Source organism: Clarias gariepinus, chromosome 15 (assembly GCF_024256425.1).
Source record: "Clarias gariepinus isolate MV-2021 ecotype Netherlands chromosome 15, CGAR_prim_01v2, whole genome shotgun sequence".
Taxonomy (NCBI): domain Eukaryota; kingdom Metazoa; phylum Chordata; class Actinopteri; order Siluriformes; family Clariidae; genus Clarias; species Clarias gariepinus.
In genome coordinates, this window is record NC_071114.1 from 20,418,545 (window position 1) to 20,436,937 (window position 18,393).

At 38.0% G+C, this 18,393-nt stretch overlaps 1 protein-coding gene across 2 annotated transcripts in view; it reads left to right on the forward strand.

Moving 5' to 3' along the window:
- Positions 1 to 18,393, forward strand: part of efl1 (elongation factor like GTPase 1) — a 157,753-nt gene that overhangs the window by 51,921 nt on the left and 87,439 nt on the right. For both annotated transcript variants that reach the window (XM_053513061.1, XM_053513060.1), the window contains exon 15: positions 7,038 to 7,173. In XM_053513061.1, coding sequence (XP_053369036.1) covers positions 7,038 to 7,173 — 136 coding nt within the window. The remainder of the gene's footprint in view (positions 1 to 7,037; positions 7,174 to 18,393) is intronic.

The window sequence follows — 18,393 nt, forward strand, 5'->3', positions numbered from 1 at the left end:
TTAACCTGCACTTTACCTTTGAAAAAAATTGCGACAGAGCAGCGTTTCTGGGTAGAGCAGAAAGAAAGAGTGTGTGTGCGTCTGTAAAGGCAAAAGTAGGAGGGGTGTGCGTGCGTGTGCGTGTGTGTGTGTGTTGCACGATGTCCACGATAAAGAACAGACTAAGCCTTGAGCAGAGAGAGAAAATGGATTTTTAACCTCTCTAATGAGACTTGCTTTTGCTTTACACGGATCATTGGCACCCATGCTTGTAGGGACCAAAGGTCAGCCTGTCTTGTTCGATTCCACCGTAATGCACTACAAATCAAAATAAGTAAATCCTGGCCATAATAGAAAGGCACCAGAACACTCAGTGCATTACAGCCCATTGCACACGGCACCCAACAGGCAAAGAGCTCAAGACTGCCGATTCGGCCTATAAACAATTCAATTCAATTCAATTCAATTTTATTTATATAGCGCTTTTAACAATGGTTTTTATCTTAAAGCAGCTTCACAATGATGAAAGAAATTAAAATAAATAAATAAATAAATAAAATAATAATAATAATAATAATAATAATAATAATAATAAAATCATAAAATATTAATAATAATAATAAATTGTGTATGTGTGAGAAAAATGTGTCTAGATAATAACGAGATGAATAAATGAAATTTCTATGATGAGCAAGCCAAGGGTGACCGGGCAGTGGCAAGGAAAAACTCCCTGAGATGGCAATAGGAAGCAACCTTGAGAGGAACCAGACTCAACAGGGAACCCATCCTCATTTGGGTGATAACAGATAGAGATGATATAACACCATGTGTGTTATGCAGCTGAGAGTACAATATAACAGAAATTCTTTAAATTAACATGAAGTCCAGTTCAGCATAGGGATGAGTCAGTAGGTGCAGAGGGCAGATGGGGTCTGGATCACTGGGAGCACAGGAGCAGGATGTGTAGCTCCAATCATAATAAGGCAGAATTCAGCTGGAGCTGGTCCTTCTCTGGATGCCTCAGGATCCTCACAGGGTTGGCCTTTATCTACTGAAGCTGGTACAATCTCCAGATGTCTCGGGATGGGTAGAAAAGTACAGAACAGATGGAGAGAATTAGCGTAGTTGCCATTCAGAATAGATGTACTGAAGTATAAAGTTGATGAGGATGGAGGATGAGTTACGCGTATGCTAGATTAAAGAGATGCGTCTTGAGTCTACTTTTAAACTGGGAAACTGTGTCTGAGCCCCGAACACTGTCTGGAAGGCTATTCCAAAGTTTTGGAGCTAAATATGAAAAAGCCCTACCCCCTTTTGTAGATTTTGAAATTCTGGGAACTACCAGAAGTCCAGAGTTTTGTGATCTTAAGGAGCGTGGCGGATTATAGCGTTTCAGAAGACTGGTTAGGTATGTGGGAGCTAAACCATTTAAAGCCTTGTATGTAAGTAATACTATTTTGTAATTAATTCTAAACTGAACAGGTAGCCAGTGCAGGGATGATAATATTGGGGTTATATGATCATATTTTCTGGATCTAGTGAGAACCCTGGCGGCTGCATTTTGGACTAACTGAAGCTTGTTTATTGAGGATGCAGGACAACCACCTAGTAATGCATTACAATAGTCCAGTCTGGAGGTCATGAATGCATGAACTAGCTTTTCTGCATCAGATACGGATAAGATGCTCCTAAGTTTGGCGATATTTCTAAGATGGAAAAAGGCTGTTTTTGTGATATTGGAAATATGATTTTCAAAGAACAAGTTACTGTCTAATATTATGCCCAGGTCTTTTACTGTTGAGCTAGTAGTAACAGTACATCCTTTTAAACGCAGGCTGAATTGTAAAAGCTGTTGTGTGCTGGTTTTTGGGCTGATGAGTAATATCTCTGTCTCGTCTGAGTTTAGTAACAGGAAGTTATTGGTCATCCAATCTTTTATGTCCTGGACACACTCGGTTAATCTAGACAATTTAGGTATTTCGTCTGGTTTTGTTGAGATATATAATTGGGTATCATCAGCATAACAATGGAAACTAATCCCATGTCTTCTAATGATGTTACCCAGGGAAAGCATGTATATTGAGAACAGCAGAGGTCCTAAAACTGACCCTTGTGGGACCCCATATTTCACTGGCATTACACCAGACAGTTCTCCATTTAGGTCTACAAAATGGTATCGATCAGACAGGTATGATCTAAACCATTTTAATGCCTGTCCCTGAATACCTATGTGATTTTGTAAGCGATCTATGAGAATGTTATGATCTATAGTGTCGAATGCAGCACTAAGATCAAGCAAGATTAGAATTGAGGTGCAGCCTTGGTCCGAAGCTAAAAACAAGTCGTTTGCAATCTTAACTAGTGCAGTTTCTGTACTATGATGGGGCCTGAAACCTGATTGAAATTCTTCAAGGATGTTGTTTTCCTGCAAAAATGTGCATATTTGAGCTGATACTACTTTTTCTAATATTTTTAATATAAAGGGGAGGTTTGAAATCGGTCTATAATTTGTTATTTCATTTGCGTCCAAATTAGATTTTTTAAGAAGCGGCTTATTAACTGCCAACTTGAAAGGTTTAGGGACGTGACCTAGATATAATGAAGAATTAATAATGTTTAAAAGTGGCTCTCCAACCGTATGCATCACTTCTTTAAAAAATCTGGTTGGGATTGGGTCTAACAGGCACGTTGCTAAATTAGCTGAGGTGATAAGTTTATAAAGCTCTTCCTGTCCTACACCTGTAAAGCACTGAAAAACTAAATGTGAAACTTTAGGCTGAACTAGATCATGAGATGCTATTAGAGGTTGAACTTCCGTTATTTTCTTCCTTATGCTATCGATTTTTTCCTTAAAGAAGTCCATAAAATCTTTACTACTAAAATGTTGTGGAGTACTCTCTGCAGGCATCTTAGGTTTTGTTAGGCGGGCTACTGTACTAAATAAGAATTAGGGATTGTTTTGATTTCTTGCTATCAGTTGGCTAAGATGCTCGGTCCTAGCAGTTTTTAGAGCCTGTCTATATAGCTGCACATACTGTCTTTAAACGCAATTCGAAAAACTTCTAATTTAGTTTTTCTCCATTTTCGCTCAAGGTTACGGGTTGCTCTTTTTAGGGCGCGAGTATGACTATTGTACCAAGGAGCAAGTGTTTTATCTCTAACTTTTTTTAATCTGATGGGAGCAACAGTGTCTAATGTTCTGGTAAAAATAGTACCCATGCTGCTAGTCATTTCACCCGGATCTGAATCAGATCGAGCACCCATAGGGTGTGCAGGGCAAACAAATCCGATCAACAGTGGCCCCATCCTGAAGCCCACAGCACTTAAAGGATCCATTGCCAATGTCCTTATGCCAGACACCGCAGCACACCCCCAAAGGCCATACAGAGCCAAACCCCAAGGGCCAGAGCTGCCCAGGCAGCACAGGCGGAACCTGGGCATCATAGAATCTGTTATAAGGTTATAGCTGACCAGTGTACTGTATATCTTTGTACGTTACTTGTATAAGGAATGTTTGGTTGAGATATATATATATACGCATGCCCAGAGTGAAGCATGGGGTGAATCATATATATCATATATATATCATATATATATATATATATATATATATATATATATATATATATATATATATATGATTCACCCCATGCTTTACTCTGGGCATGCAACAGTCTGGGTGGTACGCTTCTTTGGGGCTTTTTCAAACCGTAACTCTTACAGATGTGGGAAAGACAGTGAAGGTGGACTCATCTGAAAACAATAGATCTTTCACATTGTCCCTTTCACAGCCCAAGATTTTAGCTGCTAGTACCATTGAAATCAACGTTTGGCATTGGCATGAGTGACCAAAGGTTTGACTATAGCAGCCCGGCCATGTACATTGAAGCTGTACAGTTTTGGTGAAAACAGGAGAGTTGAGGTGCACATTTACAGTAATTCCTCAGTAATTTGGGCGGCTGTGGTTTTATGTTTTTTTGGATACAATCTGGGTTAGCACCCGGACATCCCTTTCAGACAGCTTCCTTTTGCATCCACAGTTACTCCTGTTGGATGTGGTTCGTCCTTCTTGTTGGTATGTTGACATTACCCTGGATACCGTGGCTCTTGATACATTATAAAGACATCTATGACTGTCTTGGTCATAGATGCACCAACGAGACATGCACCAACAATTTACCCTCTCTTAAATTCTGATATGTTACTCATAATGTTGTGTGCAGTGCAATATTTTAAGCAAAACTGTGCTATTACTCTGCTAATTAAACCTTCACACGCTACTCTTACTGGTGGAATGTACAATCAATGAAAATTGGCCACCAGGCTGGTCAAATTAAGCCATGAATATATAGGATGTTAATCTATATTAATCATAGTGTAGAAGTTCAGCACACTTCTTATGTTTATTCACCAGATGATTGTGTTTTCAGCTGATTCCTGATGATCCTCCTGCTTTGAATCAGCCTGTTTTTTTTTTTTTTTTTGTACTTTGTATTCTGAGTGAATTCAGTATAAATGCCCAGGAGCAACCGAAGATCTGAGGCAACCTGGAGATACAGCATGTGGTGGATTTCTAAACAAAATATTTTTTACTTTAGACCGAAATAAAACCGCTGCTGATAGTGCTGTTCGGTTCCTGGGACTCTTTGCCAAAAAACTGGTACAGCATGTTTTATGTTTTCTCACAGGTTGGGAAATGGTGACATTTTCCTGGCTCTGATGGAAAACATGCTTGAGGCTCATGAACCGTACTGGTAGATGTCACAGGCTGAGTATATTCAGGATTTGCACTCGAACTCCAATCATATTTAATTGCTTTTCTAAGCCCACCTTGTAGCCAAATCTTATTTAGCATCAAGGTCGATTTTCTGGCTCCAGAGTGCAGAACTGTTTAAGGTTTCATCATCTTATTTAAAAATTATGAATTTAAACTTTGCCACAGCAGGCTGGGGTTCATTGGACAAGCAGGGAATGGTGCATGTTTTTAAATAATTTTTTGAGAGGTTATAAATTCATGGTTGGCGAAAAGTTTTTTTTTATTAATTAATTTTTTATATTTGTTTTTGAAAAGTCATAAAGTCTTGCTGGTGTCACGGTGGCTTAGTGGTTAGCACTGTGGCTTCACACTTCCAGGGTTGATGGTTCGAATTCCTCCTCGGGTCTGTGTGTGTAAGGTTTGCAAGTTCTCCCCATACTTTATGGGTTTTCTCCTGGTGATCAGGTTTCCTCCCACAGTCCAAAAACATGCAGATTAGGTTAACTTGTGTTCCCAAATTGCCTGTAGTGTGTGAATGAGCATGTGAGTGTGTGCAGGTGTGTGTTCCCGGTGATTGGCACCCCGTCCAGGGTGTACCCTGCCTTGTGCCCTAAGTCTCCTGGCTCCAGGGCCTGTTTATGCATTGTTAATGCTTTTTGTCCCATCTTGCTTATTCTGTTTCAGCGATTGATCCCTTAAAAAAATATTCAAGCATCAAACAGAGTCAACTTAGGTTTGATCAAACCTTAATTACTGCCTTAAGGTATAAAACCAAAAGCAACATTGGTCTCTTTCTCTCTCTTTGCACTGGAAAATGGTAGCTCAGCCAGTACAAACGGATGTTTTTAAAGTGAATGAAAGTTTAAATTAAATTTAAATGCGATAGTCCACACTGTATTTTATGCTGTCTAGCAAGGCCATTAGCACGCAGCGTTAAAGGTCCCTGTGTCATTCAAGCAGTTTTTCTTGTGTGTGGGAGGCAGATTAAACTGAATAATTCCTTGAGAAAACTAAATGATCATTTTCCATGAAATGTCCAGCGGAGTGAGCCATGCCTTCATTCAGAGCAATACCATGATCAGTCCTGACACCTAAGCATTTTATATGTTTTTCGTTTATTTTATTGGTTTTGAAGGAATACAAGTGAATTCATTTTGTTTTTCTTTTTTGGCACCATGAAGAAAGACATTAAAACATACAAATATTGCCAACCTGTTTCAAAGTACTGGTTTACATTTCATTGTGAGCTGTGCTCTGTATTCTGAGCAGCCTCATCTCTTAAGGAAAGTAAGTCCTTTACTTTGATGCGATGCAAATGACATTGGTCAGCCATACCATAACTTCCACTCTAATATTTGGTAGCCCCTCCCTTTACCACCAAACAGTCATGTATTGCGTGTTCTGACACCTTTCTATTGGAAACAGAATTAAACTTTTCGACATTTTGCGCTACACTAGCTTGTACTATAGCCTTTGCTCCCCACATGCAAGAGTAAGCCTAGGTTGCCCAAGACCGTGTTACCAGTTCCCTGGTTTTCCGTCTTTGGACCACTTTTGATAGGCCCTGACCAGAGCAGCCTCAGGACATCCCACAATACTGTAGCTACAGTTTTGAAGTTGCTATTGCTCAGTGGTCTAGTCATCAAAATTTGGCCCCTGTCACAGTAGCTGTAGTTACAATATCTTATGTTCTAATATTCTAATGGCACCTTGAAGTGGACAGGATATATTACAGTAAGGCAGCAAGTGAACCCTTTTCTCGGAAGTTGATGTGTTGGAAGCAAAAAAAATAGGCAAGCATAAGGATTCGAGTGACTTTGACACAGGGCAAATTTTGATGGCTAGACCCCTTGGTCAAAGCAGCTCCAAAACTGCAGCTCTTATGGGATGTAGTGGACTGTTTGGTGGTATAAGGGGACTACTCAATATTAGGCTAAGAAGTTATAATTTTATGACTGCTTGGTGAGTATAGAGTTAGTGCTATCCTCAAAGCACATTCAGCTTCTTTATATCATGCAAGCATGTACTGTATATTAGGACATGGCAATGGAATTGGTCTAAAAATATTGTGTTCAAAATATTTGGTTGAGCAAACATATTGAAGACACACAGTTTGACTCAGAAATTTAGTCACATTTACTATCATGCCTTATTCATAGTTTTTCTACCAGCTGCAGAATTAGCATGTGATGTCTGATTTTTAAACATTTGACTTCGACACATTTACTTTCTCCATTTCATTTTTCCCCCTCTATAATCAACCTTCATGGGTTTAACCTGTCATTCTGTGTCTCTCTTTTAGCTGACAGACGAGTGTTCAGTCCCTGACTCCATGCCCGCCATACCCCACTTAGCCTGCTGCACTCTGGATCGGTTGTATTTGCTGATGGGACGAGAGCTTGAAGAACTCGATGAGGTTCCAGCGGGCAACGTTCTAGGTAACACAGCGGTTTCCCCAATGGCCCGAGGTCTAGCCTTAAAATCTCTAATGTGCTGTGCGCGATCTTTTAGTCTCTCAGGTACTTTACACAAACCATTAGAACAAAACCCTTGTATGTGCTTTAGGGCTACGTAGGGAATCCATGGGGAGTTGGGCAGTATAACCATTAAGGCCTTTTTAGTAATGTTCTTGTGGCAGCACTGACACAAGCAGAAAAATAATTCTGGAAATTGGACTGGGGAAAACGTGTTCTCCCTGAAGCTCATTACCAACTGATCCCAAATCAACTCGCACTTCTTTACTTCCTTATGATTATTAATGTGAGCTGGCTGATCTGGGCTCAGCAGTTTTGTTTTGTTACTGTATGTCACATGGTATGTCGTGATGTACTGTACATTCTGGTTTTGGTCGATTGCAAAGGAATATTTTGTTGAGCTCTGTTTATATTTTTTAATATTGTCAGTAAAGAGCATGCACATGCTTGTCCACTCACAAAGTTACTGAGTTCATTTTAGAAGTGCGTTGGCTAGCGACATTTTTTATCTTGGATTGATTAGGGTTGAATGAAGAATGGGTGGTGTTTTACTGTTTAGAGTGTATTCTGTATTATGTCAAATGCTGTAGTTGCCCATGATTGATGTTTACTTACCTGGGTTTGTTTGTAGACATTTAGTTTTTTTCTTTTTCCTAGTTAGCATTTGCTGCAGTCTTGTTTGCTGCGCTGTTCTACTAGATATACAGTATGATTCTCAAAGTAAGAGAAAGATTTAGATTAAAAAACATTAGGTTAGTTGTATTGTAGGAAAACCCATAGGTCATTGCATATATAATTATTCAGTATCACTTCATTACTGGGTCAAAAATACATTTCTGATTTCCGAACAATACTGTTTAAGCACAAAATAAATAATAATTATAATAAAGCAGTATTTTATTCTACCACTTCCCTCTGGGCATGGAGTTTGCATGTTCTCCCCGTGTTTGGTGGATCTTCTTGGTGGGAGAACTCCAGTTTCCTCCCACAATCCAAAGACATGCAAATTAGGCCTATTGGCTCCTACTACTATATAGGATAAGCGGTACAGGATGTGAGTAGGAGTGAAAATGACAAAACAGAAGTCCTCAGAATAGCTGGCTAGTTTTGTGGGATGCTAAATCACTTAATCACTTCTTAATCAAAACTTAATCACTACAGTACTGTGCAAAAGTCTGTGCCACATGCCAATAATTGTTGTAGCGAAATGATGCTTTCAGAAATAATGAAATTAAATGTCTCGACAGTACATGAAGTAATTAATGAAAGAAAGTCAGTACTGGTGTGAAGACCCTTTGTTTGTGAAATAGTCACATATAATTTGTGCAGTTTTATTAGGAAATTAGCTCCTAAGTTTTACTGAGCATGCTGCAAAACCAAATGCTCAGAGTTCTTTTGAGGACTTTGACTCTAGAAGCACCTGCTTTTTTTTTTTTTTTTTTTGCATGCAAAACACAGCATTAGTTTTTGTCTGAGAAGTGGTCTCTTACATAATATACCGCTTTCATTTCTGGCATACAAATATTTTTCTGTAACATTCAATTTTGTGCTGGAATAGTAATGTTAGGAAACCAGAAATGTCTTTTTGTACTGACTCAATAATGAATTCCTAAAATAAACATGTATAATAAAGTTTGTAAAAAACACACACACACGGAGTATCTAAGACTTTTGAATAGTACCATATCAGACTATTTTAATACATCCAAATCAAACTACATTTTCATCCCAATCACTTTTAATGTATGTTTTAAATTAAAAAGAATTGATTTCAGCTCTCAGGTGGCTCCTGCTTAAGTTTTTAGCTTTGTGACTGTCTGTTAGACATTATTAGATGTTTTTTTTCTGTGCTATTAATGTTGTGTACTATCGTCACAATGAGAAAAAAGAATTTCTAAGCAAGGCTGTTTGAGATTAGTCAACCATTGAACACTAAGACCAATTAACCCATTAATCTTTTCTCTATCCATCAATCAATCCAGCGTCTATACTGCTGTTGCTGTGTAGGGTCACAGGAGGCCTAGAGCCTATTCCAGGGACCTTAGGGCATGAGGTGGGGTGCAGCTTAGATGGGGTATCAACCCTTTGCAGGTCACACACACAAACATACACTATGGGCAAACTGGAAATGACATGACATGTTCAGAAACTCACCAAGCACAGAGAAAACATGCAAACTTCATGCACACTGAGCGAGAACCAATAAGACCCCGTGCTATCAACTTTATTTTCCTTTTATGTTTAATTACATTTGCTTTAAAGCTTTAGCTTCATTCAGGAGAAACAATGAAGGGTAAGAGAAGCAATGCAATACAAATCATCTAATAGTTTACAAGTATTGCTTTCGATGTTGCTTCTCTCACCCTACCACTTTCTCTCATATCTCATATCATGCTCTGACCTCGGTAACCGAACGCACCAAAGTCTATGAGCATATGGATAAAGGGAGCGTGATGAACTCTGCTAACATGCATCATCAGCTTTAGCCCGCAGCTCCATTAAAAGCTTTACACAAGGGGACAGTTGGCAAGAGATCTAACAGTATAGGATCTTATGATTCACGTCTAGGTTCCCCCTCCCAGCAATTAAATGCAATTTATGGGCCGTGGCTTTCCTGCACTCCAACATCTGTATCTGTGCTACATTCAGTCAGGACTGGAGTGTCTGTCTTTATTTATTAGGCTCTCGTTTCTTTGAACTCGAAGCTGTGAGCTCAGATTCTTGCACCGATGCATCTTTTAACCTGATGACGTGACGTGATGATCAAAAACATAACGGAATTCATGGGATCTAAATCATGAGGGACCCTTTACATTTCAAACCGGTGTACCTGCAACCACATATTCATGCCCATGCTTTTAGCATTGTTATTTGTGGCTACTGTGGTATTCAGTTGACTGACTAACAGTTTAAGATGCTTACGTCTTGGTACAAAAGAGTGTTAAGGGGAAAACAAAAAAAAAAATCAAATGATAGGGTTGCGACATGTGCAGGGCGCTGTATACAACCCCCAAGCCGATTATGTTACTATAATAACACATTCATTTTCCTCGAGCAGCAATTTGCTGACTTGAACTTTTTTTTTTTTTTTTTTTTTAAGAATGACACATCATACTTTTATTCATTTATAGTTCCATTTGATGCTGTGGAAGTTAAAACAAGTTCATTCCTGTTATCACTGTGGTACAGCACTTGAATAAAAACATTTATTCATTCACTAACCTCCTTTTATATTTTTATTAAAAATATATATATACTTTATATATAAATTTTGTTTTATTAAAATAACAAAGATTTGTGCTTGTCATGGTACTAAGAAACCTTAAGCACCACTTTCTTTTACAAGACTTGCTTTCCTGGAAATCATGATTTCTGTTTTAACTCCATCTCTTACAAGGCTTTCGAGCCTTAAGAACACTGGAGAATTCTTACGAATAAAACCTTTAACTTTATTTAAGTATGTTTATATGGACTTTGGAATTTCCTACTAGACCAGGAATCTTTAACTCTAGCTTCGTGTCATCCTGTCACAGAAAATGAATCAACACCATATGACCAAACTTGAAGCTAAAACAAAACTTCTGCTAATAGCATCGGCATCTATTTGCGTTTCTATCACATCTACATTAAAGGTAGTGTCTGTTGCCGCTTCTTTAAGTTTGCACTGGTACCGTAAGACTGATGTATCTAGGAATTAAAGGAATATTATATGCATCATTTTGCTCAGCAGTACATATTTGTGCATACTCAATTTCATGAGAAGAATAAAAACGTCTTTATCAAAACATTCCTCCAGGTGAACACCAATGAATTTACATTTACATTTACATTTAGGCATTTAGCAGACGCTCTTATCCAGGGCGACTTACATTTTTATCTCTTTACACATCTGAGCAGTTGAGGGTTAAGGGCCTTGCTCAAGAGCCCAACAGTGGCAACTTGGTGGTTGTGGGGTTTGAACCTGGGATCTTCCAAACTGTAGTTTAATGCCTTAACCACTGAGCTACCCCTGGAATTTAGTACTCCATGGAGGATCTGTTGATATTCAGAGGGGAGAGGTCCTTATATGCAGATTAAAGTCGATATAATTATTATTTTTTTTTAATGCAGTCACTTGCAATATGAATGAGAGCATTGCAAGCATTGAAACATCTGTTGAGACAGCTAGTATTATAATTCTTGTGACAGACAGACAGACAGACAGACAGACAGACAGACTTAAGAAATTAGGAGTCCTAGCTGTAATTATCAGTCACTGCCAATTTGGCTTAATTTTCCAACATGGCCCCACCTTCATTATTCAACAGCTTATAGAATAGCGTCTAATAGAATCTAGTAAATACCATCATTTTGTATTTGCGTAACTTGTGTACACAACCTGGTCAACCAACCAAAGTAATTGAAATTAAAGTGTATGCATGGAAAATTTTCACACTTAAAATTTGTTGTTATTATTATTTGTTGAATTTATTTATTTTTTTCCTTTTCTTTTTTTTTTCTTACTACATTTAGGTAAATAAAACATGTCCATAAAGGATAAGCTGAGTAGGATGCTGTCTCTTCCATAGATTTTTGATTGAATTGATAGGACAAAACCCATTTGAGTGTAACATATTGATATCACATTCAAGTCTCAGACAGCAGCACTTGAGCTATTTACTTGAGCATGAAAAGAAAAGGGAAACAAAGAGCCTAAGCCAAGTTCAGAATTGTGACAAGTTCGGGTGTGTAATTATTTTTGAGGTTTGAATATGCCAGGCATGATTTCAGTGCATGCCTTTAACTTCAAACATGGCCTGTTGGTCATAATGTTTCCACATTATTACAGGCTGTTCATGAACAACAGGTTAATATGAATGCGCTTGTTGAAGCAGGGACTTATACAGCAAAGTCCAATAAATAAATTAAACATACTGTTGTTGTTTTTTTTGTTAGAACATTGTAAACATTGGCAAGTCAATGTGGTATTTACAGATTAGCCTTAACATGATAATGCTAAATATTACACCTAGTATTATGTAAGTTCCCCTTGTGCCACCTGGGCATGACTTACCAGTAACTCTGCGGTGTGCCTGGCACCAGGACATTGAAAGGGAATCCTTTGGGAGCTATGGGTTGCTTGGTGGGGTCTTCATGGATTGGACTTGTTTTTCTGGCACATCTTGTAGGAGCTCGTTCCAGTTGGGGTCTGGGGAATTTGGCAGCCAAGTCAGAGGCCTTGGGCTTTTTGCCTGCTGAGCCCTGTGCGTCTTGTTTTGGTGCCATTCTATCAAGGCATTTTTTTCTGGCTATTTGTATTACAGTACATTGCCTTTTTTTGTAGGATCTGGTCACACAGGCTGGCCTTTAATTCCACAGCATGGGTAAGTCTTGAGTGTCTGTGATAGTGTTACCAGTTATAATAAAAGACAGAGAGGTGCAGTTATTCACACTGAACATTCCAAATCATAAAACTGGACATTTCGAAGGAATTTACTAAAAATGTTCCGATTTATCACTTTACTTTGCTTAAGCAAACTTGTGTAAAATTTATATTATCCTAATTCAAATATAGCTGACACTTTGCTACAATGTCATTTGTTAAAGTGTCTGCCTGATGAAAAAAATGTCAATTTGATGGGTTAAAAACCCTATGGGGGCGTGGAAAGACGTCTCATATTCTATGACAAAATGTTCTACTGCTGTCGTAATCTTCTCTACATTTTAAACCAAACCAAATCAATGGATTCTCTCAACAGTAATCCTCTTAACTCAGAAGTTATTGTTGATTATATTTTCTTTTCTTTTTGCTGCCAGCCTCTTGTAGCCTTGAATGCCTTCAGGGTTTTTTTTTTTTTTAACCCAGAATTCAGTATTGACCCAAGGCCTGGTGCTGTTTATTATATTGGATATTTTTTCCATCAATTATGAACGAGTGGTGCATTAATGTATTGACGTTATTGTGTAATGCTAAAACATTGTGTGTGTGTGTGTGTGTGTGTGTGTGTGTGTGTGTGTGTGTGTGTGTTTGTGTGCGCATGCTTATGGAGAGCGTGAGAGCTCTCATCAATAACCCGATCTAACCTCGTGTATCCGTCTGCGGGCTTTATTTCATTTATTTCAATTCAGTTTGGAAAGTGAGGCTCCGAGCAGCAATAACTCACTCAGAATTGTGTTAGCAGGCATGCTCGTGTCATCAGGGTGAGTTCAACTGGTGAGGTGTTAATGCATGTTTTTATAACAGAGAGACAGACAGCTTGTCTGCCTCTGGGACATATGTGAAGGCTTTTAGTTAGGTAGAGAAAGAGTGTGTGTGTGTGTGTGCATCTGTGTGTGTTATGATTATTAACACAATGGTACGATACATGTACAACGCAGTGTCATGTCTCTTGGTGATTTTGGACATATCAAGCAATATAAGTTGGGGTCTTGAACATTTTTCTTTGTTCATACATCCAAGCTGACAAGTGATTTAAAAAAAAAAAAAGATATACAGTATATTAAAATTCAATTTCCTGAGTGTCAATGCTGAGTGTAATTTTAGTCACGAGGACAAAGCTGGTATCCCTGAGAGTGTTGTCTCATATCAACTCTTAGGAAAACAACACTTTTGGTGCTAGAAAAGTGACAAGTATGTTGCTAGGTTTAGATTTAGTGCCACCACTCTGATCTCATACTTCTTATATTACTAATACTTCTACAGTAAATCTAGTTCAAAGCAACTTACAGCGCTATATTCCCATGATGTAATCACCTGTGTTGGTATAACCCAATGTTAACAGTATAACCATTTACACTTCCTGACCTAGGTATATTGTCATAGTCATGATTCATTTATCATATCACCAGAGGGGATAAAGAAAGGTAGGAGAGAACAAAGAGGCTTTTAGATGTGGATGAAACATTTGTCTTTGAACCACATGATGGAGTGAAAGTAGGGATGAATGGCAGTGGGGGGTGGAGGGCAAGAGGTTGTGGGTGTTTGACCAAACTTCAGCTATTCAGGCACCCTTTAAAGACACCGCCCAAACCACATTACACAACACACACCCTACAAACTCAAAGACTAATCATGACAGCTGAGATCTGCTGCTCTGCAAGGCAGGAGTGGGAATAAAAATAAAGAGGGAAAGGAAGACGCATCTCTTTTGGTATTGTGGCATCCTTCCAGCTGGTACATACCAATTGGACGGGCTACTCTAGCATTTATTTAAGGAGAAGGTTCAACCAACAATCTAATATCTATAAAAAACAAAATAATTCTTGTTTTTTTTTCTTGTCCACAGATCAAAAAGTTTTGTACTTTTTTGTGGGACCAACACAAAAAGAATGCAATAGTCTATTTTTCAGGATATGTAATATGTTTTTTTTTTTTTTACATGAATGATCAATCATGAGTGTCAGTTAAAAAAAAAACATGAAATCTTCAATCTGGAAATGGAGCTATAGTCTTTATTTAAAAATTGCTGTCTAGTCAGGGTCATCGGGGCCAAACATCTTTGGTCTGCAGAAACCACACGGATGACAGATGGTCATTTCAGAGTCTTGAGAATTGTAGGAACGTATTTTCACCACAAGCTAGCAAAACCTGGCTTCAAAACCGTTCAGTGACACAAAAACAAGGAGAAAATTGAGGCAAATATTTTTATCTGCAATGTGGGTTGTCATATTTGCTTGTAAAGTCATAAGGTCAAACCCCTTCTTTCCTGAGCACTTAAGCTGTGTTTACTGCTGTAGATACCGTATTACAATTACAGTTCAGCTATGCTATGTCACATGTACCAAAAAGTTTGGATCAGGATGGCAAGAGATTTCATTATTGGGGCTGGAAATAAGGAGCTTTGAAAGATATTCAGTAGGAACAGGGAGTACTTCAAAGCTATGTGTGCATTTAGATCTTTGAGGAGTACATCAATCAAGATCAAGAAAAATTTAAGATTGAATTCAATTATTGGTCACATGTACTGTACCTTACAGCACAGTGAAACGTTTGTATTTGCCAATAAGGAACCTGGGGTCAGAGTGCAGGGTCAGCCAGGATACAGCACCCCTTGGAGCAGACAGGGTTAAGGGCCTTTCTCAAGGACTCAACAGTGGCAGCTTGGCGGTGCTGGGGCTTGAACCCCAGACCTTCCGATCAGTAATGCAGAACTTTTTGATCCACCACTGCCAAATCTAAGGAAAAACAGGTTCTTCAGGTGACAGATTATATCTGTTTAGTCTGTAAGTTAGAACAACTACACACAGAAGACCATTCTTGTAATACTGGAGTGTGTTAGACTCTGGTGCCAAAACTCTACAGAGATGTGAAGAAAGAAAGTGATCTGGTTAAATGACTCATCCTTCATCTCGACAAGTGGGCGAGTACATGTGTGGCATATACCAAGGGAACGGTACAGACCTCAATGCTTGACCCTTACAGTGAGAGGTGGCTCTGATGTACTGTGGGAGGCAGTTATTTTGCCAGCATGATTTGAGTCTACTTTAATAACGTGAAAGGTCATTACAAATCAACAAAAAGTCATTCTGACCAACCACCTTTTTCTTTCGATGACACATTTCTATCATGACCAAGGAAATAATATGCTATGGATCTCATAGTTACCAAATATCAGTTATGACATTAAGTAAAAAAATAATAATAATAAAAAGAGAGCAAAAGACATTATATATCTGAAATGTTGACATTTAGTAATTACAAGCATATTGATATGTTTTCACACCTAAAATGTCTAATCAGATGGACAATCTGTATGTCTTTCATTCTACCTTTTGCTTTTAATTTCTTTACAACCTTCATTGTTTTTAAGAAAGAGAATCAAACAATTGTAGTATCTTGGAACTCTTTCCCTCTCCCACTCTCAGTAAGTGCTCTTACATTTTCAGTAATGCATCTCTTGCTATTTCTTGTTTTTTCCTCGCGCTCTCTTTTCCTCTCCAGCTCAGCCATAACTGCGTGTAGATGAAGGGCATTTCCTCTCTTACCGTCCTCTCTCTTTCTCTCCCTCCCTCTCTCTCTCTCTCTTTTTCTTTAGTCTTTACTATTTAGGAAAGTTTGGCTTTATGTGAAACGTACATCTTTTCTCCTACTACAATGAATGTCTGTCGCTTCCCTCCATTTCAATTTTTCGCCATGACCACGTGGTCTTCTTTCTCCCTTCTGTCTCAAAAGCATTAAGCTGCCTTCATGTTTTTTCCTGAACAGGGAATGAACAGAGAATCTGAATTTTATGAATATTCATTTTATGTGTGGAACTCCATGCTTCACACCGCTAATTTGATCAGTCATAAAAGCTGTGTAATGTTTGCCTAATAACGATTAACATAGTAATTATTTTACTTTAGCTTGCTGACTGGGCTCGAGCTGTGGGCTCTGTGGGAGTACATCAGGATATCTGATCCTCAACTGGGCTTTAAAGGATTTTGGTGCTTATTTTGTCAATAGCTGGTTTTGTGTAGCACAATTCCTCATGGCCTTGCGTGCTATGAGCCGCCGCGGTGTTGGACTTGGCCGCTGTTGTGTTTTCACTGGTTTCTGTCTTACATTAAGCGTTTCTGTCTACTTGGATCCGTGTCTGCTCATTTTCGAAATGTTAAGGATAGATATCGGCATGAAGAGATGGAGGCCTAAATAAATACATTTAAATTTAATTCTTTTAAAGTATGGAATGTTCCTAATTAGAACTGTGTATTATAGGTGGCTTGTTCATTCGGTTGAATCTAATTTTGAGGCATAGCACTAGTGTATGCTGATTTGTCTCGAACAGCTGTATTTCTTACAGGTTTTAAAGTAATGGAAACTACTTATAGAGTCTAATATGCATTGAACGGCTGTAACTGATATTGTTGATTCTCTAAATGTCATCTCTCATACAAAGCCGTAATCTTTTTTTTTTTTTGCAAATCTATGTGCCACACTCCAGTCCAGTAGGTGGCTTTGATTCACAAGCTGTTCATGAACTTAAAATGTAGAATAGTTTCACAAAACACAGAAGATAAAAACGGTTTCCATTTGCAGAGACTGTGGTGTATTCTTGTGAAATGTATACATTTTTAAGAATATAGCAGTTTAAACTTTATCATAATGAACCGAATCTAAAAATAATAATAATAATAATAATAAAAAACTGACCGGCTAATTTACTTAAAGGAATCAAATGGTTGATTAAATTCCATAGCTTGGTTCCATTTGGTTGTGTTTTTTTTTTCTTTGTCCTTTTCAGCTGTATTGGCTTAGCTTTTTAAAAGCCTGCCGTGTTATGTCTGGTTTTGTTTTGTTGTGTCTGTTTCTTCTTCTTCTTCCCCCTTTAATAACACAAATATGACAAAAGATGTCCACCCTACCTCTTGTGGATAGGAGGTGCAGATCTAATTGTAGTTCTGATATCAGAATGTTTTAATATGAATTTATCTTGTTTTGTCATAATGTAAATAAAATTGTAAGGAGCTATCATGATGGGCATTTAAAGTGTGCTATTTGTCCAGAAAGGTTTACATAAAAGTGTGAAAAAATATTTTTAAAAACTGTTTTTTTACTGTTTCCAGATGTTGGCCTCATAACAAACAATAGATTATTGCTGGAATTATAGCTAAAGATTAAAATAGTTAATAAACTTAATGGTTAAAGTTAAAAGTAAGATTTGAGTAGTCACCCCCCCATCTCTCTCTCTTTCTCTCTCACTCTCTCTCTCTCTCCCTCTGTCTTTTACATGCCCCAGGTTACTAGCAATTCAACTAACCCACACAAATTTGAGAATGAGTTAAATTGCACACACACATTTAATGTGTTGTGGGAGATTTATAAAGAGTAATTGCATAAATCAAGTTATATACAAAGTTTGGGTAGAAAATTATATCTTTATTGGGGGGATGAACAAATCACAAATGCATTATCTGGCCTACTTGGGAAGTGAAACCTTTCCATTGAATGCACAGTTCCATGTTTTCTTTGCCTGAGAGTCTTACTCAAATATAAATGGTATGCATATATTTAATTTTCTTAGCTAGTCAGGTGCATTGAAAAACAGATATTATGAGTATATAAATTAGTATTTGCACCCAACAAAGAAAGCAAGTATTGTTTTTGTCTTCATTGTTTAGAAAAGATATTACAGTATATCAACATTCCCCCCACCGTCTTTCAATATACTGTACGTTAAAAAAAATATGCAGAAAAATTCCTGAAAGTTCCAAGAAGCAAAACTT